The 23,692-nt window shown below is 38.7% G+C and overlaps 2 protein-coding genes across 2 annotated transcripts; one reads left to right on the plus strand and one right to left on the minus strand.

The window, feature by feature from the left end:
* The first annotated feature begins 8,427 nt into the window (after positions 1-8,427).
* LOC122056318 (probable N-succinyldiaminopimelate aminotransferase DapC) lies at positions 8,428-15,945 on the plus strand. The gene is made up of 2 exons (XM_042618227.1): positions 8,428-8,628; positions 14,595-15,945. Exons 1-2 carry the CDS (start codon positions 8,440-8,442, stop codon positions 15,744-15,746), a joined length of 1,341 nt encoding a protein of 446 aa, XP_042474161.1. The 5' UTR covers positions 8,428-8,439; the 3' UTR covers positions 15,747-15,945.
* A 614-nt stretch (positions 15,946-16,559) lies between these two features.
* On the minus strand, positions 16,560-20,701 carry LOC122056319. The gene is made up of 5 exons (XM_042618228.1): positions 19,735-20,701; positions 18,989-19,629; positions 18,820-18,909; positions 17,414-18,130; positions 16,560-17,336 (listed from the first exon to the last, which is right to left on the minus strand). The coding sequence occupies exons 1-5, from the start codon at positions 19,832-19,834 to the stop codon at positions 17,298-17,300; spliced, it is 1,587 nt and encodes a 528-aa protein (XP_042474162.1). The 5' UTR covers positions 19,835-20,701; the 3' UTR covers positions 16,560-17,297.
* Between the last annotated feature and the right edge of the window lie 2,991 nt (positions 20,702-23,692).

Genomic DNA, 23,692 nt, shown 5'->3' on the forward strand with positions numbered 1-23,692 from the left:
AAAAAAAATTACTACGACGGAGCGGCTCCGCAAACACAGAGTCGCTCCGTCGTTTGAGGAACAAACCTCCCTCCCACTATGGGAGGGAGGTTCGTCCCTCATGCCACATCATCAGTGGGAGCTCCGAGGTAGCGTTTGGTTATGATAACGGGGAATTGGATTTATTTCCAAAGTTTATATTTGGTTTATGGGAATAAGAATTAAGATTTTGAAATGAAATCCAAATACTGGTATTGATAAAATCCACCTGCTCCTTTAGATTTCACCATATCCAAAAACTTGGATATCAACTAAATTATTTTGGATAAAAATATTCTTAATATATTTGTTCAAATTTTCTTTCATATCACTTTATCTCTCTTCTCTCATCATATTTTTTCCTCATTCTTTTATCACACTTTCTCTCTCATTATATTTTCTCTCTTATCGTTCTCTCATCATACTTTCTTTTCCATTATACTTTTTCTTTCCTTATTTGCTTAGCATATTTTTTCTCTCATCATACTTTCTCTCTTCTCATTCTCTCTCATCACACTTTCTCTACCTTTTATTTCTCATCACACATTCTCTCCCATAACATTTTTTCTCTCATCACACTTTCTATAGTACCCAAAACCAATCCAAGTTAACATCATGCATAACTAGAGTAGGTCAGAATGTTTAATTGAAACAACGTTGATTTATTAGCTATAATTATGAATTTTTGAAACAAGATCGCTCATTTAAACGGTTAAATAGAATAAATTGTAATTAGTTTTATGGATAAAGGAAGAGCTAGTAATTAATATAACTGTCATATAGGGTAACCATAGTTTAAGGATTTAATCAAGATTTATGCAAATTTTTCTTATGTATAAATTTTTTTTTACACATATAGTATGTAATAAATTTGAGATATAAATCCAAATTTTTCTATAGAAAAATTGATATGAAAATTAATGTGTATAAAATTTTAGTTTGTTATAGAACCTTTCAAATTTTCTTTGGGATGGACTTGACATAACTTTGTATATAAATCCCCCTATGATATTTAGATAGGAAATTTTGGGAAGAAAAAAAATTAAGGATCCCCTTAACCCTCCCAAACCATCGGCGCTAGAGCTTTCACCCTCACCAATTCCCGCAAGTCATCAAGCTCCAAACAAAGGAGATGAGGGGGGAGGGGTTTTGGTAGTAAAGGTTTAAGGCAAGTTCTTTGTTATGCTTTATTTAGTTTCCTTAAATTCATGGATGTTTAGATACCCTTGAAGTTCAGTTTTAATAGGGTTAGGAGGCATTGAAATCTTCATGTTTTGATAGTTGTATCATACCTTGTGATCATGCACGTTCTCTATCACCTTGTACATGCATTAGTTAGTTCTTGTAACTTGGTGGAATGTGGTTCATATAGAAGTTATTATCTTCACTATTGTTAGGGATTGTTAAACATGTTCTTGCTCTACAATCATAATCATGTTATTTTTTTCTACTTAGAAGTTAGTAAATTTCTTATGTTCGAAATGGTTTGTAAAATTTGTAGATTTCGAATTATGTAGGAATTATTTTCCTCACTGTATTCTCACTATATTTAGGGGTTAATAATCATATTTTTACTTTACAACCATATTTAGGTTCTTAAACTTGTTCCCAATTAAAAGTTAGTAATTATGTTTTTGATAGCATTACAATACAAATTAGTTTTGGAGTAGGGTTAGGTGGGTATGAAGCCAACCATGTTTTGATGCTTTGACATATTACATTAGTCATTGATTTTTTTACGAGTAAAATACTATGACATCAACCTCAATTGTGGGTATCTTTTGCATGGTAAAATAACTACTGATTTTTAGAAATTGAATGCTACGACATCAACAATGTGTGGGGGTAGCTTTGCATGTTAGATTAGTAACTTATTTTTTTAGGGATTTAAAATAAAATGAAGCCAAGCATGTTTTGATACTTTAGCCATGCTTATGTAGTGATCATGTTTATGTTTATGTTCATGCTTATGTAGTGATCACATGTTTAGGTACATAATCATGTTTATGTACATATCTATGTTTATATTCATACTTATGTAGGGATCAAGTTTGTGTTGAGTGCATGTTTATACTTATGCCCATACTTATGAAGTGATCAAGTTTATATTGAGTGCATGTTTTTGGTTATGTCCATGCTCATGTAATGATCTTGTTTACGTTTATGCACATGTTTGTGTTTATGTTCCATGCTTGTGTAATGATCATGGTTATGCTTATGTACATATTCAAGTGTAATTAGTGTGACCCTGGGGACCCACTCCTGAGAAGCTTACCATTAGAATTATTTATGTATGTATGGGTAAGACATGTTCCAGGGACTTGTGCTTGGAAAGCTTACAAGTTGAATTAGTTATGTATGTATGAGTGAGATATATTCCGGGAAACCACGTCCAGGAAACTTACCATAGAATTAGTTATATATGTATGGGGAGGACATGTCTCGGGCAAGCATGGAAAGTTTCCCAAAATGTTGATCCGAGGAAATCCTACACCCCGGGGAGCTTACCAAGCCGTAATTTCGATATCATGTGTCACTCCTGTTCTAAGGTTTGGGTGTGGGTATCTTTTGTCTGGAGAGCTTCGAGCATCGATCCGGGGATCCCCTCCCGAGTAACTCACACTATGGGTAAGATATGTCCTGGGCGAGCCCTGAGAGTTTATACTATAGAATCAGTTAAAGTATGTATAGATAGGGGCGTCTATTTCAAGGCTTTGATCTCTACCAATTATAGTAGGAGCAAGGGGAGGGGTAAGATATGTCCCGAGCAAGCCCAGGAAGCTTATCTAAGAAATTAGTTAACATCATGTATGGGATGGTGGTGGAATCCGAGGACTCACACTCGGGGAGAGCGCCAAACCGTGAAGGTTTATATTCATGCTTATGTACATGTGTATGTTTATGTCTATGAATGCTTATGCCTATGCATATGCTCTTGTTTACGTTTATGTTCATATATGTTTATGTTTATGTTTATGTTTATGTTTATGTCTATGCCTATGAATATTTATGCTCATGTCTATGCTCTTATGTTCACGTTCATTTGTATGTCTTTGCATGCAGTAAGTTTACATTTCATACTTTAGTATGCAAATATAAGAAAAATACTATACTATAAATAAAGATTAGATATTAAGTTCCGTCTGCGATTCCTAATTTAACTTCTAAAGAACACAATAGGTCATTTAAGGAAAGGTTCAACACTTGTACAAAATTTTTATACAGTGGAACCGGTACATTTTCCTAGGACTAACCAACAGATCCTTAGCTACCGGGCGTGCGACTTCCGGGCCCGGTTAGAATCTCCACCGGTGGGCCCCCCTACTATGATATTGATCTCCCCCCGAGCAGCGTTGCTTCTGTTTTCTTCCTCCCGTGAGGATGGTCTAGCTCGCTTGTGAGAGGTCTGGGGCTAATCATCGTGATGTGGCCGCTCGGATGATCGCCTAACTTCTCGTCGCCTGGCGTCCTGGTGCCGATGGCGCTGGTTCGGCGAGGGTGATCGGCGGCGATAGTTTCTTGGCATTGGCGAGACAACTAGGGCGAACCTTCGACACTCGCGGGTGTTGTGACTAGTCGACTGGTGTAGGAAACAAAACATGGGAGTCCATACCTTTCCCCTTGCCTTCCTCCGTTCGGATGCCACATGTTGAACGACGCGTGGTCTAACTTCTTGATATGGACTCATCCCCTCGGCTCGAGGCCCTCTAGGTGGTTGGCTGACCGGCTGCCTCCGCTCGATTGACGCTAGTGGTTCAGTAGGCATCTCCTTCCTTCTGACCGCCTGGGCCTCTTCCACGTTAATGTACTCACTTAACTTTTTTAGCATATGGTCGTAATCGCGAGACGGCTTCCGGATGAGCAAACGGAAGAAATCCCCATCGGTCAGTCCTTAGGTAAAGGCGTGCATCATGGTCTTAGACGAAACTGTCGGGATATTCATGGTCGCCTGGTTGAATCATTGAATGTAGGCTCGGAGAGCCTCTCTGGGCACCTGCTTTATGGAGAATAGGCTGACGCTCGTCTTCTGATAGATTCTGCTACTCGCAAAGTGGTGGAGGAATGCCGTTCGGAAGTCCTTAAAACTTCGAATCGATCCGTCCGACAACCTCCGGAACTATCGTTGCGCCGAGCCGGATAGGGTAGTGAGGAAGACTCGGCACTTAACTCCGTCAGTGTATTGATGGAGAGTAGCAGCGTTATTGAACTTACCGAGATGGTCGTCTGTGTCAGTCGCACCACTATATTCTCTAATTGCCAGGGGGCATAGTGCCTCGGGAGCAGATCCTGCAGAATCGCCTCTGAGAACTGGCGATTGATCCGCTCGGGATAAGCATCGGTTCGAGGCGCCTTGCCTTTCTTGACGTCCCGATCGGGAGCCTCATCGGATGATCCTTGGTTGGCCTGGGCGAGCTCGGAGGGAGTTTGGAATAGAGCCCGATGGAATGGAATTGGGGCGGGCGGCGCCTCTCCTGGCGTGTCGGTCTGCCCCTTATTCTGCACCCAGGTAGAAAATTGCTTTGGTCGATCTTCTAATGCTGCTCGGCCACCGGATGTCGAGGTGGCCTATTGCGCAAGCCGGTCAGCTTGTGCCTTCTGCTGCTGCTCCACTAATTTTGCCGCTCGTGCCTGGACGAGTGTGTCGAGTTCTTCTGGAGAGAGCGTCACGGTGTGTGAGCGTCCAGCTGCCTCTATCTTATCGGCTCGGATTCAGGTGAGTTCCCACAGACGGCGCCAATTTGATCCTGTCTGAGTGCTGAGACGATGGTCACTGGGGATGTGACGCTCCCTGCTGGCTTCACGTAAGCTCCGAGATGGCGTAGACCTTCGTCGAGAACCTGCAAGCATGAAACCGAGCCAGGAAGGGGTTCCCGGCGACGACCCTCCGATGCTCAAGTCAGTTCCTGGCGGCAAGAAATCGAAGCAGAGTAACGAGAATTGTAGCTACAGTGGTGAATAGCGCATACCTCCGTTGAAGTCTGGGGGTCCTTATATAGGGCTCCCTGAAGGTGCGTGCGCGCTTACCAAGACGTGCGCGCTTCTCAAAGCATACCTGTAATGAGTGTGTCAGAAAAGCGTGTTTGACGCTATACCTTAATAGACTAGGCATATCCCTGATGTGACAGTGGAGGCTTCCACCGTACGATTCTCTGTCTGACCATGCCGTCAACCATGCCGTTTGTCGGTGACACCTGCCTCGAGGAAGACATCCCCTCCTGCTCATTGATAACCATGATTTTACTGCATTATTTTGATTCATATATGCATGGTTTGATGTTGATTTCATAGTTTAAATCATGGTTATATCACATTTTGTGCATAGTGTGTATTTTTGGACTTAATTGCAAATTATATTATTTTTGGTGTTATTTGATGTAAATATTTGATTCTTATTTTGTAGGCATCAAAGGATCTTAGATTTGGATCTATTTGGACCAGAATTGGGCTCGAATCGGAGATCAAAAGACAAGATCAAGCTTTGAGTCGATTTGGGCCGTTTATCAAGAATAGGACAGATCTGGACCATCCGTTGAAGATCTGGCCGATCCAACCTAATGGGGAGCAGATATGAGCCATTGATGAAGATCCAGAAGTTTTGATCCAGATCTGAGTTCATCTAGCCATTGATCCAGCCCGAAACGATCTGGGCCGTTCATTGAAGACTGGGCAGATCCGGGCCATCCAGTGATGATCTGATCGATCCGACCTACGGGAGGGTAGATCCAGACCCTAGATCAACATCAGTACCTTTGGATCAGATTTTGGGCAAGCTTTCACCGTTGATTTAGCTCCAAATTGCTCCCAGCCGTCCGATCAGATCCAGATCTGATTTAAATAGAAGCTACAGTAGCTACAGTGCCTTCGTCGAATCCTCCACGCACAGCAGCTTCGTCCCCGCGGCGTTTCTCCGGATTCCGACCCCATTCATTCTCCGATCAATTTCCCGAGCTTCAATCTCGGTGGAGAACTTCTCGGCGGTGTCATCCCGATCATCTGGAGCCATCGGAGAGTGTTCTCTCCGGCGGAAATCTGCTCACGGCGACTTCTCTATTTTCGCCAGATTTGGAGGTGGTCTTCCAAATCTGCGCTCCGATTCCATTCAGTGACGCTTGGAGGTGGTCCGCCGGCGTTATTGAGCTTCATCCGACGCTCATCCGCAATCCACATTTTCACTTCAGATCCAAAGAGCTCTGGGATGTAGATTTCCATCATTTTCGGCATTTTTTTGGGTTTTGGGATGTTCTTAGCTCGTCGGGGGTGGTCCGTCGGCGTTGCTGAGTATACCTGGAACTGAGACACAGCTGAGATGCTCTACTGAGGTCCGAAATTGGGTGGTCTCGATTTTGGCCTCTTGTGTGACGGCTTGAGTGTGTAGCTTGGTAGATGATTGTGAGAATGGATTGGTTTACATTTTAATTCATTTTGTTATTGTTTTTATAGCTTAGCACAGATTACTTTTATGTTTTGTTATATTTTTATGCAAGTAGTTAGCATTTCTTTCCTTGTTGAAGCTTAGTTTAAGTTTTAGTTGATGCTTGGTTACTTGTTTAGTATTTAAATTCTAAGCTAGGGTTTACATCTTGCTTTAGATCAGATTTACTTGAGTCTTGTTATTTCAATCTTAGTTTGATGTGTGTTGATGGATTTATCGCAACGTAGTGTGACAATGCGTAATGATTTGTTCATTGGCACATAGTTATGTTTCACTCTTGCTTTAGATTAATTTCTTATTTGCTGTGCCTTACTTTTGTTAGATTTAGATTCAAAGTTTAAATCCCCCCAACTCCATTTTTATATCGAAAACCCCAAAAATAGGAATAAAAAGACAATCCTAGATTACATCATACTGTTGATTCCTCGGATCGATCCTGGGCTCGTTACTATGACATTATTGTTTAATTAAGGGGTTCAGTGGAAAATACATTTGTACAATTTTATTAGCGGATGTGACAGATTCGCTACACCACTCATCTAGCCGTCTACAAGACTGAGCGGGGGGTCCGCTCGGTTGCGCCCCCACACTGCTGAGGGAATGACCGAGCCGAGTGGGAGGCCCGCTCGTCCCCTAACGCTTCATCCTGCTCTCGCCTCGCCACGCGTAGTCGAGCCGTGTCCCCCGTCCGACCGAGCGGGGACTCCACTCAACCCCTGAGCGTAGGAAACCTAGCGTTGAGTTGGGCTGTTGCATCATCGCCCGGGCAGTACACCGGCCGCTCGGCCGAGCCCGGGATGTTGACCGTGCTGACTTTGACCACCACGCATCATTGACTCCTCTACCATCCGGATCCCACTTTACCCCTGGATCAATATATATAAACCCATTAATACAAGAGGTGGCTGATCCATTTTCAAAGAAGTTTTCTTCGGCCACTTTGTAAACTGTGTTAAATAATTAATAGCATATGAAGATTAAATGTTCAAAAATTAAAAGAACATAACATCAAATATTATATTTAGTCATTAATAATACCTCAAATAACAACAGATAGATTAAGATTTCAGAGGCAAAAAAAATTCTCAGTTTTTTTAGTTGACATCATTATCAAGTTAATCGTAGTTGTCACTATTATCAAGTTTTTCGAATCGATTAATTTGAAAGATCATCGATTTGATTCCGTAAAAAAATCTTATAGATTATCAAAATAAATCCAGAGATATTTATGATAGTCTATCCAAATAGTTCGTTTTCTTAGGGCTATCCATTAGACGGAAAAAAAAAAAAATCTTATAATTCATTGTACCTTAGTAAGGATTAAAACCACCCAAAAATAAAGCCAAAATATATTAAGGCAGGCAGAATTTGATTCTTTCCATTTTGTTCAAACATATTAAAAGTAATTATTATTTTTAAATAATTAATGTTGAGTCTTTGACAAGTTGGACATAACCTTAATTTGATTCTTTATTAAGCAATAAATTAAGAAATAAAATAATAATAAAAAATATTTTCAAATGTGTTTATTAATTTTTTCTAAGTTTATTTTTACTTTTTTATTATTTATTCCTTTTATTGGAAGGCAAATCATGTTGATATTTTTGTTTGGTTAATATCTTTTAAATAAAAGATTATTTTCGATATGGAATCCTAGTCGACTACGCAACGGATCGGGTTACAAGTCAACTCGGGCCGGATTAGTTTGAAATATCCAGCTCGTTGTCCAGATCCAATGGACCTGCGTGCGTGGAACTCGTTCCGATTCTTGATGCCTTTGTTCGGATCAGGTGTTGATTCAGCTTAAGCGAGAACATGGCAAAGCGATTGGATGAAGCACACGTGTGGTGATCTCCTCACGTGACGCGTTGGAGAAGAAGGTCAACCACGTGTCCTTCACCGAACCCCACCGCATATCCGTGTTTCATGTTGGTTTGGTGGAGGCGGCGGCAGCCGGGTCCGAGGGTTGGGCCGGGCGCGCCCGCTCGATGCCACGTTTGCGCCGTGACTCCCCCGCCTATTTAACTCCTCCCCCGTCTCCGAATCACGAGATGCTGAGTTCCTTCTGCTTTTGCCGCTCCGCCACTCGACGATTTTCCTATCCTTCTGCTGCTCGCATGGCCGCCGTTTCCACAGCCTCCGAGGCGAAGGAGCCGCAGCAGCCTCCGCCTGTTCTGGTATGATTGAATACTAAATTAGGTTAATTGTGTTCCCGGCTTTAGATTTAGACAGGTTGATCGAGCCTTTTCTTCATTTATGGCTGGGGCATCCTGAATCGACCGTGTTTCCGGGTTGATGTTCGGATTGCTGCCGGATCTGGGTGGAAATGTCTATGGCACTGCCTTTTTGAGTTTTATTCCTCGCCGAAACAAAATTTGGGTTGCAATTTTGATGCTCTGCGATGAGATTTTGCGACTAGCATATTGGGCATATGAACGTAGAGAACGACGCCGTCTTTACTACTCCATCCATCCTATTCACGCGTGCTAGTGTCATCACTCCAACCGGGTGAAGCGAAAAAGACTCATTATTTTCTACTTAATATATTGGAACGTGTTTGAATACGCCTCCAGGCCAGTACCCTTAGACCTACACTCATAGTCAGGACTGTAGGCTTCGGACAATGGACTTCGTAGTTGAATGGTTTATCATAATTGATTAATAAACTTCTTGATAGCTGAATCGTTTCTTACATTGTTTCTCCTTCCCCTCTAGTGACCAGTGTTTTTTTTTGTCAAAAATGTGAAAAGTGAAAGATGAGGCCTTTTCAATAGTGAAATTCTAACAGGATTTTCTAAACATCTAATCTTCACATTACAGATTGACCTCAGGCCTCAAGATATTCCACATTATCTTTCCTTGTCACCACACACAATATTCCAATATCAAGTTTATTCTTTTCCCGGCCATCATTGTGCATATGTTTGATGCTCATGGAACTTGAATATGCTGAATAATAAATCAAGAGTTATAGTTTCCTCTTTGACATTTTGTGAATGCCATCTTGTCTAACAAAAAAATCACTCTGTACTAGATCTGGTAGCGATCTATCTTATGATCCTTGATATGTTCAAATTCAGTGTAGATGTCTGTCCTAGCCAGCTAGTACTTTCAGCTTGCAAGCTCAATTGTGGCACTCATTCAAAGTTGAACTGTTGATGAATTGGGTAACTTGTGCCTGAGATTTGAGGTGAATGAGGAAGGATGAACAATAAACAAATTCTGTCACACTGGTTAATTGGATCAATTAGGGTGAAGTATCTGAGGTGAAATGGCCATTATTATATCAGTTGAGCCAGGTACCTAGAGATTTGAGGAGATTAAGCCACATAGGTACAGGGTCTTAGACTGTCCAAGTTTGGATTCTTTGAAAGAGCTATGGCCAAGTGCTAAATTAGGTCTGACTTACTATAAAATCTGCACAAGGTTGCAGGTTTACCTAGTTATCGGTGAGCATTGCTCAGGGTGAATGCCTTTTATGGTAGCATTCAGGACCTATGCATGTTATTCATTGAGCTAATTGTTTGCCAATTGTATTGCTGGCTGGCAATTCCCAAGTTTTTACCCTTCTTTAAGACATGTTGTGTTCTCATTAGTGAAAAATTTAGCGGAGTGTTTAACTTGCTCATTTTTTCATACAGTGGTGAGTTTAGTGAGGTGAACATCATGTGAAGTCAACATCTCACTGCTTCATATGCTCTTCCTACAATACTTCATTGTCATTCGATCTATCTCTATGCTGCTATTTTGTATTCTGGTTCACAAAGATCACTTTTCTTTTCTGTACTTTTAGCAGTTCAAAAACCTTATATGCAGTTTGGGCACTACTCAGGCCTTATGGCACAGCTTGGCCTATGCTCAAATCTTACAGCACAGTTTGATTTATCTCACCATATCTCCAATTATCAACCAGACTGTAGCTTCATTGGCTTTTTGGGAACTCATAGTACAATGACATACTTTTCGTACGTCATTGTCATTCGATCTATCTCTATGCCCACTATTTTGTATTCTGGTTCACAAAGATCACTTTTCTTTTTTGTACTTTTAGCAGTTCAAAAACCTTATATGCAGTTTGGGCACTACTCAGGCCTTATGGCACAGCTTGGCCTATGCTCAAATCTTACATCACAGTTTGATTTACCTCACCATATCTCCAATTATCAACCAAACTGACTATAGCGATTTCACCTTCATGCCACTCAACTTTAAAGACAGACCAATTTTATCACCTGCACCAAACTGCTCAACATCAAGAGGGAGGGGGTGTAGTAGCTCTGACTTGACTCAGATGATATAGGATTGTTTTTCAAGCTAAGTACTTCTTCCTTAGAATCATAGCAAGTCCATGACTCTTAGGTGTTTTCTTTTTGAATCTGCTTCTCAATGGCTTGTTACAACATTTTGCGAAATTAGTTTAAGGTTGAGGAAGGTATTCCAGTTTCCATTCACAATTGGAAGAGACTTTTTTTCTCACAGGATGAGCTTTTGTATTTTCCTATTAGATGAATATTAAATGAAAATTGTCAACAACACATGTTGACCAATTGCAAACTGATGTTCAATGCCTATACTTGTACAGAGTGTTGTTCTTAATTTATAGTCTTAGAGAATATTCAACACAATTATGAATTTGGCATTCTGTATATGGACATATGCTCTCTAAACTCACACATGCAGGAAGATTTGTACTTGTTTTATGGGTTCATTTTGAACTTTCTAAGTTTTATGATATCACACTTGTTCCTCTTGAATGGTTAGAGTACACTAATCTGAGGCAATTGCCACCATTTTAGCTGATTATGTAAAGTCGCATTGGACTTTTCCTTGTTATCCAAGTCCATCCATTCTGCACTTTCACCATCCTCATCTTCTTGTCATCTCAAAAACTCTTCCTAAGGCTTGGTTCGGGTTCCACACCTTTGCATTTTCTTTGGAGGTTATCATTGAATTCATGACATGTGGCATCATCCCTGACATCAACTAGAGTTAATTGTCCTTACCTTCTCGTTCATCTCTCAAGTTTATGGATTGGTGCAGTGTTAAATTTTCAATTCCATAGCATTTGCTTCATTGTGAGTGAAAATGTAGTCATCCCTCTTTTACAAGAACTCTAAAATTGGGGAAAAAAAAAAATCTTTGAGGCACCTTTGATAAAGGCTAAATGAATAATAGAAATTTCACTTCATGCTCAATGTGTTCGCACAAACGTTGCATATTTTATTTGGTCAAATTCACTTTATATGTGTGGTATATTGGTGCAATGATGCTCTCAAGACGTTAATTTCGATCGGGTTGTTTTGGTGTGTTTAGAAAAGTATATAAGTGAGGGTTGGCCTATGTTTCTGGTGTTTGCATCAAGTGTGAAGAATTTAGAATAGGGCACATAAGAGCTTGGTGACTCACATAGTTGAATTGGATGGTTGTTAGTTCAATGGCTTGAAGGTTTGACAAGGATTTGGATTTTGAAGCCAAGGGGAGTATGATGGCACATGAAGCAAGCTTGGAGGGCTTAGTGCATTCGAGGTATTAGAGTCTTGGCATGAGGTGTTCCATGGTGAACCCAGAAGGTGGGCAAAGAAGGACAACATGTGAAGCAATCATGTAGAACTTGGTATATCTGAGGGGTTGAGGGCATCACACGAGGTGAACACGAGGACGATAAAAAGAAAATGTTGAAGACTTGAGGCATGAAAGTTGTGAGACATTACAAGTGATGTGGAATCTTGAGCTTTTGCTTTTGAACAATATCATTAGAAATGATTTGTGTAGCTAGGTTGGGGTAGGTTGCCTATTAGCTCGGTTAAAGCCTTTGACTGAGGACAACTTCACGCTAGAATTTGAGTCATCTATGAAGATTTGTGAGCAGTTAAGGCTCCTTGAATAGGTTAAAGGCATGAGCAGCTTTGGGTTTCCATGTGAATGGTTTGAATGCAACATCAATTTTAAGAGCGCTTGATGTTACCATGGTCCTCGATGAACTTCAGTAACAACCTACCAATGTTTGAATCCCCCAAGCAGGTTGGGATGGCTTGTTGTGGCAACACTATCTGGATCTTGGAAGTGTCAATAACAATTTCTTTAATTGAAGGGATATGTCCCTTGCATGTTTCGTCGAAAGGTAACATTTTTAGATTTGTATAGGCAGAGGCAATTCTTTCCTAGGATGTAGATTATACAGAGATCTAAAAGATGTTTTCCCTACTCTCTTGTACACCAAGATGTCTTTTAAAATATCAATACTTGTAATTGATACTTGGAAGATGTAGTTCATAAATGATAATGGACGTTGGTGAGTCTCACTGGCATTGTTAGTATTAGCTCTAGTACCAATTAAGAGATGATTGAAAAGGGCTCCTTTTGTATCATATTTCATTATTAATAAAAGAGAAAGTTGGTTATTATATTTATTTCAATTCAGTGTTGAATGAATAAGTATAATAATATCCTAGAGCAGAAGGTTCTAATCGACAGCATATCAATTGGTTGAATTAATAGTGAGATATTATAGATATACATAGAACACTACTCTTAACTATTCCTAGTCAAGCATTAATATATAAGGACGATATTATGCGCTAAGACTAGCATGTAGGTCAACGGATGACTTAATCTCACAAGTCATGGATATGAGATATCAGGTTGACACATAGGTATATATTAGAGAATATATACTGTATGACCCATCATGAGAATGTTTCATGGATCGTTATATGAATGTCATAAACATTCTCATGTGACTATTGGTATGAATAGTCTTTAGACCTGAAGTTACTAAGATTCCCTATATAAGGAGTTGTGTACTTTGATATCGTCACCTGTAATAGGGTGGACTATAAAGTCGATCACTGGATATGCAATGAGTTATGCGGAAGGATGTGAGTGATGTAGATGAGATCTATCGCTTCCATATGACAGAAGTGATATCTGTGAGCCCCTTGATTAGTAGGACACAAAATGCATGACCATGCTCAAATGAGTCAATATGAGATATTGAACTTATTTGTTTTGAGTGTGTTTACCTAGAGATCAAGAAACACAAAGATTGATAAGAGGATGACACGGTCTATGCCTCATTGATCAATTTAGATATCAAGGATAGAAGGATCAAGTCATGCAAGATAATAGATACGGAAAGATCATGTCGGATCTCGACATTCTCGCCACTTGGATAGCAATGATGCCTTGTTAGATACCACTTATTGTTTATGTATCTAAATATTGATTTGGATACATTGCCAACGTTACGAGAACTTATTGGGTCACACGCAAAGAACTAGTTGATTTGGAGATGGGTTCATATGATGGATTATTGGATTAAATCTAATCCGAATTAGACTCATTGAGTTAGACTCAATTGGATCTAATTATTGGATTGAGTGTAATTCGAATTAGATTCATAGAGTCAATTTGGATTGATGTTCATGGAGTCAATTGGATTGATAAGGTTCAATGAGTTAGACTCATTGAGTGAATTCGAGTTCATCAAGGAAGATGAATGGTCAATTTTGAACTATTGGATTGAATGACTAATTTTAAACCATTAGATTGAAGAGAGGAAGACCAAAGGGCAAAACCCCTTGGTATCATTAGATGGATATAAATATGATTTATGAATGGAATTTTCATAAGATGAAAACTTGTTGTGTCTATTGAGATTCCTCCTCTTCTTCTTCCTTATCTTGGCCGAACCACCTCTCTTGTCTACTAGCACAACCTTAGTTTCCCTCTCCACTTTGTGAGTTTGTGAGACAAACAAAAGCTTGCTCGTATGGATACGGTAGAGGCACGGACACGTGATCGTATTGAGATTCTGTCGGGAGATCGAGTGCACGCACCAAAGGTATAACCCTCTAATCAAACTTAGTATATGATAGTTTTTTCTTCGCATGGATCTTCTGGAGAGGATCTAGTAAAATTTTCGCTGCGCTTATCGCGTATTTAGTGCACTAGATCCCTACAGGCATGACCTGAAATCCAAATTTTGGTTATATTAAACTTCATATGTTTACTATTTTTCCCCACTTTGTAGTTGAGTATGAGATAAATTATATTTGCTTGTTTGCTCTTAATTGCAAATCAGATATACAATGTTTGCCTCAAATTCTGAATGCTAACATAACCACAATGGATCTTACTGTAGGTGGCCAAGCGTTTGGATAAGTTTAAGACAACTATCTTCACTCAGATGAGCATGCTTGCGGTTAAACATGGAGCCATCAACTTAGGCCAGGGTTTCCCAAATTTTGACGGGCCGGATTTTGTCAAGGAAGCTGCCATTCAAGCTATAAGGGATGGGAAGAATCAATATGCAAGGGGTTGTGGTGTACCTGATCTTAATTCCGCCATCGTGGACAGATTCCACAAGGACACTGGTCTACATATAGATCCTGAGAAGGAAGTGACCGTGACATCTGGGTGCACTGAAGCAATTGCTGCGGCCATGTTAGGTTTGATCAATCCTGGCGATGAAGTGATTCTCTTTGCCCCATTTTACGATTCCTATGAAGCAACTCTTTCTATGGCTGATGCTAAAATAAAGGCTATCACTCTTCGCCCTCCTGATTTCGCAGTCTCAGTTGATGAGCTCAAGTCTGCAGTCTCAAAGAACACACGTGCAATACTGATAAACACACCTCATAATCCAACTGGAAAAATGTTCACCAGAGCAGAACTAGAACAGATTGCCTCTCTCTGCATAGAAAACGATGTTTTAGTGTTTGCTGATGAGGTTTATGATAAATTAGCATTTGAAGCTGAGCATATCTCGATAGCTTCCCTTCCTGGTATGTATGAAAGGACTGTGACTATGAACTCTCTAGGGAAGACATTCTCCTTGACAGGATGGAAAATTGGATGGGCTATAGCACCGCCACATTTGACATGGGGCTTGAGGCAAGCACACTCATTTCTAACATTTTCCACTTCGACACCGATGCAATGGGCTGCTTCAGTAGCTCTGAGGGCACCTGATACCTACTACGAGGAGTTGAAGAGGGACTACTTGGCAAAGAAAGCTATACTAGTGGAGGGACTAAAAGCTGCAGGTTTCATAGTGTATCCATCAAGTGGAACCTACTTTGTTATGGTAGATCACACGCCTTTTGGGTGTGAAAATGACATCGACTTTTGCGAGTACCTAATTAAGGAAGTTGGTGTGGTAGCGATTCCAACCAGTGTATTCTATCTCAACCCTGAGGAAGGAAAGAATTTAGTCAGATTCACCTTCTGCAAGGATGAGGAGACGCTGAGGGCGGCAGTTGAGAGGATGAAGGAAAGGCTTCACAAGAGCTGAAAAGCATAGCATCTTTAAGCTTCTATGATGTGCTCTCTACTCAAATTCTCATAGTTTAAGAGGGGCATTACCTCAATTTATAGAAGTATCTTCACTAGTTTTTTTATGAACTGTCAAAATGAAGCTTAAGTGTTAGCTATCAAACATTTCGCCTTGCCGGTGGATTTGATTTTCAAAGGCTGGTCGATCCTTATTCTAATTGGTGACTTGATAATGCGCTTAACATATCTTTGTTAAAAATAATATGTTTATTTTGCTTACTCTAATGTTAATACAAATGGAAATTCCAAGCTTGGGTAATGGAAGATCTGTAACCTGTTTAACACCTATCATTTCTTTTGCAAAAGTTTGTTTATCTAGGCCAATTTTAAATTATTGACCCTAGCAATATGAATAACATTTATTTTGAACTCTTCAATTTTTCTCAAAAAACAATGAGATTGAATTTCTAGATTGTGAAAGAGTAAAAAGGGCTGTTTTTTTTTTTAAATTATAGATTTGTCCTTTACTATTATTTTCACCATTATTTCCCTTTTATATCTAAATCGTGAATCGAGAATGTTGTAACTATTACAAAATTATATCTATTATATAATTATAATAGCTATAATTGTATAGTACTACATAGTTGTAGCAACTATTATTTTATAATAATAGATAAACATACTTAAATCCATATTATAAATTGGGCATGTAAATCAAAGTAAGATTTTTTAAATATATTTACATTCAAATAAACTCAGCATTAGCAAAATTCCACAAAATAAAAGTGATAAAACTGAACAGAATCAATCATATACAGACGTAGAGTCATCAATCATAACCGCTATAAATTCATAATTACTATCACATATATAACAACTGTAATTTTATAACTATTACAATGTACACGGACAAATTGAGTAATTATACAGGTTGAATAGTGAAATAAGATGTCTTTTTGATTAAAAAGAATATAAAATGGGCATCGTGAAATAAGATGTCTTTTTGATTAAAAAGGAAATAAAATGGGATGGCCGTTTCATGATTTAGAAAAAAAGGGGAAACCTACTTAAATTTTGCCCGAAAAAGTTTAGACATTTAAAAATTGCTGTTAATACATTAATAAATTCTTGTAAACGAACCAAGATAAAATATTTTCTAACTCTGTGAAGCCGACAATGAAGTGCCTTACGTACTCTCTTTTTTCCCTTCCATTCTTCATGGATAATTATTTAATTCATTGTTCATTCCATTTCAAAAACCAAGATTCTTCATCTGCATGAACAAAGCCTACTGGGAACTATTCTTGCAATAAACCAAAAGAAATTATAAGAACAAAAAAAATCAATTCTAAAGCCAAAAAGACACCCTTTATCACTTAAATCTACCACTCCAACTTTTACCATTTCACTGCTGGTTTCATTCCAGGAGAGACGAGGAGCATGCCATAAGACCTCAGATAGAAGATTAGTCCAAATTCTCTAAATCATTCTGAGAGCTTGAAGGAAAAAATTGAACACAAATCCTCCTCACCACCAGCTAATCAACGACCGAATTCCAGGTGGAAATCTAGCTGATGGAAATCTTCAGTCGTCGCTGGGACTCGTACTGCGAAAGGGAATGGAATCATGGAGCAATATAAAGATAAGGATACGAGCTCATAAAAAAAAACAAGTTACACGTACCTTGTTAAGGAAAGAATCAATTTCTTCTTGCGTCAAAGCTTCCTCCCCTGCATTTTTATCCCAACCCAGAGATTGCAAGAAGGCTTCTTCTTCTGGGTCTATGCCTCCATCTAGAAATGACTTAGTTTTTTCATTGTCAGCATAGAGCCTATCAGTCTCATCAGTAGATAAGCAACCTTCATTTGTAAAGCTTCCATTTTCTGCTGAACAATCCAGACCTTGGTGGCCATTCTTTTGTACATTGTCAAGGGTACTGCTATGCAGATTCTCTATTGCTTCAATGGATCCTGATTCCAGAATCGAGCTTGAAGTAGTTAATGATTTCTTCCTTAACAAATTGAAGAAATCATTTCGATTTTGTGCGCGAGAAAGGAGTTTTCTTTCCCCAGCGGAGACACGTGTTAAAGCACCATTTTTTTCATCAACTCTTAGTTTTAGGTCAGCTTGGTTCTTTGTAGAAGGAACTGCAGCAGATGGAACAAGGCCAGCATGGTTAATAATTTTGCTAACACTGGAACCATCTTTGGCAGCAGGCAAGATGCTATTCTTCTCTCGAAAAAGAACTTGAAAATTTCCCACTTGAAGTGTCTTTGCAGTATCAGATCTAGCTGGTGGCCTACCAGGAAGGTTCATCTGTTGGCCAACCTTAGTAAAAGAAAAATCCCCAGCGCCACCTTTTGCATTTATCATTTTTGTCTTTTCTGATACATTAAAACTCTGAAAACATAAGATAAATATGAGAATGGAAATGCTGGAAGAACAGAAAGAGCACCAAAAAATCATTTACTCAGCCAAGATAGAAGAAGAACAATGAGATGTGAACAATTATTAGTATTAAAAAATGTAATAGTAAAAAATAAAAACGATGATTATTATATATTATTTTAAAAATATCTATGTAATGCAGATAATATACTAATATGATTAAAATCAAAAGCCAGGCTTATCTAATATTTCATTATTAACTTTATTTTATTAATAGATCAATGTGTGATAGAATATGAATCAAGAATCAAATAGATAAATATTGAATATAGTAAATTTAAGAATGTGCAATGAAGGGTACTACTGGAAATTAAGAGATACACCTATCACCAGACATAAAATTTGATATTCCTGTCAATTTATCGTTAACCAAACATGTTAATCTCACATTGATACTCCTTATATAACAAGGGATCACATCCTAGAAGTGTTATTGCTCAATCATTCCATGAACAAAATGTCCCCTATACACATAATTGTTTGCAATACATGAAAGAATGATTTAGCAATTCTGACAGAATATGGCTAAGATCAATAAAAAAGAACAAAGATCAATAAGTAATGAGGGCAAAAATCCCATAAATTCCACAAACATGAAACTAAATATTTCACAAGGAGGCAGAAGTTAGGAAGTTATTTACCAAGGATTTAGGCAGTGTATGTGTCATTGGTATCAGCTGCTTGCATTTTTTTATAGTTAGTTCTTCAATCCTCTGAGTGTCAACAGATGACTGTAAAACATGCTAATGGTAATAACATTCTATGCTAAAACAATTGACAAGTGGTAACAGCTAATGCGTTTTAAATTACCTGAAGAGTGTTACCAACTGGTGTTGGAGTATGTGCTAATGTCCGTGCCATAGTGCTTCCAGTTACAGAAGATACCAAACTTCCATTAGTTTCAACTTTTACAGGAACTTCTGCCAAAGCTGAAGTTCCAATTATGACAGGAGCAGCAACTCGAAGACTTTCGACAGCAGTCTTAGGACCAAGAGATAATGCATCATCTGCATCCGAAAAGCTTTGCCTCATTTTAGTTTGAAGGGATGGAAAGTCGTCAATGCTTTTGCCAGTGCTTCCAACCACACATTCCCTGGGAGGGGCAGGATTATTCCAACTACTTCCAAGTCTTTTTGGCCAGGAGTCAAATTGCCTTCCTGTGACCATAGAATGGGAACTTCTCGTGGCATCATTTTTAGCTCTAACTCCTACAGATGAATCATGATAGTCAAAGCCACCGTGAACCAAATATGATCTATTTTCTCGATCATGGTAATCAAAATTCTTCTGTTTTTTGTCACAAGACCTTCGGAAACTGCTGTAAGCCGGTGATTTACCAAAGCTACTTCTATCACAATCAACAGAACTGTTAGAACTTAAACTCCTCCTCAAATTCCTGTCTTGGTCTCTGAGTAATTTATCCCTTGAGCCAAACTCCACACCATTTTCATCTGCAGGAGTCAAGGAGGATTACCATAAAAATTTGTCGTGTCAGCACCAGAAAGAAACAACAAGAAACACAGTATGAATCAGAAAGAACACAGAATAAGAAGTACCAGAACGTTTGGAAGTGCTTGTCCGCAGGGTCTTGTTTGAACTGCTCCCATTTGCTAACTTATACCATTGAGGAACCAATGCAGGCTCACTTCTCTCCATTTGCAGCACAGACCATTATCTATAGACAATTGATACCCTCTACCTATGAACAATCTATAACAAACTCATAATGAATCTATTTCCTGTATTAAACATGTCTCCAGAAGATCAAAGCGACTATCAGAATGAATTGCGAAGCTTCTCAATACGCCATTGCCACGGGCACTAAATGAGGACCATCACGAAAATGAGTCTACCAAATCCTTTAAACCCGCATACAGAATTCCCTCCAGGGAAGCACTTTCTAGAGAGAACCAGGAGTTCAAGCCTCAAAGATCCATGGGAGGAAAGCCACAATGCCCCAGAAAACCAACCAAAACGAGAAGAGGAAAAAAAAAAAAATCCTAAACAGATACCACCGTGAATCAAGCAAGGGAACCCTAACACAACGAAGAAAATAGCGACAAAAAGGGTGTGTAGGCGCGAGGAAACCCACCCACCCACACACAAAAAGGAAAATTGCACCTCTCCGAGATCAAAGGCAGAATTATGGCGAAGTCGAAACCCTAATGGAGCATTAAGATCGATGAGAATGAAACAGAAATCTCACTGCATGTGAGAGCGATTCCACAAAGTGGCGATCGATTCGATTGGGCTTCACCCCGGCGGCGGAGGCGAATTGTGCGACTTATCCGGAGATAAACCGGACGATCGCTGGCTTCCTAGGATTAGATCTCTCTCTCTCTCTCCTCTCTCTCTATCTCGATCGAATAAAAATGGAAACGCCCGTCCTCCCTGGGTTTCCTTGTGGCGTTTCGGTGTTCGTGAGGGAGGCGATGAGGCAAGGCGTGGGTCGTTCGCTCTCTCGTTTTTCTCCGTCGGCCCGGTCTGGTTCGCCGACGTCCAGGTTGGTAAGAGGAAACAAACGAATTAGCGTGGGGTTTAACTTTTAAGCCTTTGAACGAGATGATGAACCGGTCGTAGGGTTAGATGTGGAAAGAAAAACGATCCGATCCGAATCTTAATAATCCATATTTTCAATTTTTACCATAGTCTTCGATTCCTATAAGGCCGTTCCGACACCGAATGAATCCTCTGCTTGTGAATGCAAATTCATGAGCCTTTTTCACCTATGGATATTTTTGCACCAAACTCAAGGCCTAACTCTACCATAAAGATATTTTTTATACATGACAATGTCCTCTATTCTATCATTAATAGAAATTTTATGGAGTAATTTTGCGTAATTTCTTGTGCGATATAAGACAATCATTTTAGTATGAGTATTGATCCAATCGAGCTATTTCAATAGGTCGGATGTGCTTTGAGTCAGCCATTGTCAGATTGGCTTTTATCGGATCTGGCATTTGTAGGATCGATTTTTGTCGAGTCGATTTCTATCGAGTTGACTTCTATTAAATTTGGTATTTTTCAAATCGTCCGAATAATAGGGGTGTCAAAAATAAATCTGACCTGATAATTCGATCCGATTTAAAAAAATCAGGTTCGGATTGAAAATTTTTAAGTTCAAGTCGAGTTCGAAATAGAGAGATTTTGAATTAAAAATTTTCGGATCAGGTTGGATCAGATTCGGGTTGACCGATTTAACCTAAATTTAGAGTTTAATCACTTAGTGACTATTTTTTAAGTTGAATTAAATTTTATTTTAAAAATTAAGTTAATTTTATGTATAACAATATAAATATTAATATGATAATGATAAATATTTAGATAAAAATGAAGAATTATAAAAAAATAGTTAAAAAAAATATCTCATTTTGAATTGAGTTTGGTTATTCAGGTCAGGTCAGGTTTAGATTGATTATGTTCAGATTTGGATTTAAGGATTTCAAATTAAATTTAGATTCGGATGACATAATTTTTTTTTTCCAATTCGATCTGAATTCGAACTGACCTAGATTAATAAAGAACTCTGGTGAAAATCTTTGACGAAAACATCTGAAAGAGTGAAAGGACTGAAAAAGGAGTTAAAAGGAAAGTCCAGACGTACCTTGGCGAGAGTCAAAGTATGGAGGAGATAAATGACAGTAGGTTATATATCAATATCAAATGTTGTCACTATTATATTATATTCTATAGGGGGGCGAGCGAAAAGATGACCAGAACCCCAAGAGATATATCTCTTTCCTCTGCCTCTTTAGTCTTTACCAAAGGGCACGACCTTTCTATAACCATTGCTATTGTAACTACCTGTCCTTTTGTGCTATTGTAACCGTCACATAGCATCTGAGCTTCGATTGGTTGGACTTAATTTGGATTTGACTTGGGCTGATTTGGATCGAGCTCGGCCATGAATGATGAATCCACCGACTTAACCTGAGTTCGGTCATAAGTCGGCAGACTCGACCCAAGTTCCGCCATGACTTGATTGAATCTGATTGATTCAAAGTGACCAAGTCCTGGACCTGCCACGTGTTCCCGATGTCTCCGCCACAGCCAGTATATTCTAACTTCTACAAAAATTATGATAACCTTCTCACATAACAACTAAATCCGTAGCATAGCACAACACTATAAGAGATTTGTACACCAATAAACAATTCAAATTTTCTTATAATACCATTTTTTTTTTAGAAAAGGTTAATATCAATTAGAGCATTAGTTTTAGGAAAATGGAATGGTTGGGATTATCGCGTAACAAATTAAACTCATAATTATTATGTTACAATATTAATTAACAACAAAAGAAAATTAAAGAAAATATCTTGAGGTGTGACAATATCTGAATACCCACTTTATTGCTCAGTGCCTCAATAAACTAAGTATGTTTCAGTTGTCTCATTATTATTTTGATGACTTTCTATAGGCTAAATCCATAAAATGTAACTATTCCATATAACAACCCAATAAAAACCTAATATACAATCATTGGTTAAATGATTTTTATCTTGATGGCCGATAGGAAACTTCCGTAGAATCGGACCGATCACCCAGGAATAGTCAATGAAATTAATTGAAATTATCATTTTTTTATTGGTTAAATGATTCTACTATATTGATTGGGTTAGTAACAAATGGCTGATGTTGTTCAAGTTAAGTTCTTTAGAGGCCAATAGTAGTAACAATAACAAGAATCAGTATTCCAACTGCTTTGGTAGGCTATGCAATGCCATGATAACAAATAATCTTTTGCATAAAAAGATAGCAAAATGATAGACACTTCCAAAGCAATCAATAAAGAATAATAGAACTAAACTCACGAAATACAATAATATTTGTCTACTAAAAATCTAACTCTGACACTGATTTTATGATCTCAAGAACAAAACCAGTGCAGTGTATGTGCTTTAGTTTTAAGACCCTAGTAAAATGACAATTACTATCTCAATGATACCAACCCAGAAACGAGAACAACTTGTAACAATTATTCGACAATCTATGATCAATAAAAGAAACGCAACTTCGCAATGAATGTTGAAGTTTGAATCAAAACTTTAGGCTACTTGAAGGAGCATGAAAATAAGCTTACAGATTATAATGCCTTACCTTTGCCATGTCCATAGAGATGACAATTTTCCTCGCGGGTTCGGGGCTCGACGGGGAAAAATCGAAATGGGGGCGGGGTGCTCGATTTATTTGGAGATGGGGACGGGTTTGGAGATTTTTTTCGGGGATGGGACGGATTCGGGTATGGGGATATTGTCCTCATCCCTGAACCCGCCCCGAAAATAATAATAATAATAATATTATTATTATTATTTTTAAAAATAATAATAATTATATTAATATTAATTTTTTTTGAAATATTAATAATAAAATTATTATTAATACTGATATTAATATTAATATTAATAGTAAAATAATAATATTAAATTAATTTGGGGATGAAAGCGGGGATGTGGCTGAGGATGGGGATTTGATCCCCGATGATTCGGGTTTGGAGATTCCCCGAATCCG

Source organism: Zingiber officinale, chromosome 3B (genome assembly GCF_018446385.1).
Source record: "Zingiber officinale cultivar Zhangliang chromosome 3B, Zo_v1.1, whole genome shotgun sequence".
NCBI classification, from domain to species: Eukaryota; Viridiplantae; Streptophyta; class Magnoliopsida; order Zingiberales; family Zingiberaceae; genus Zingiber; species Zingiber officinale.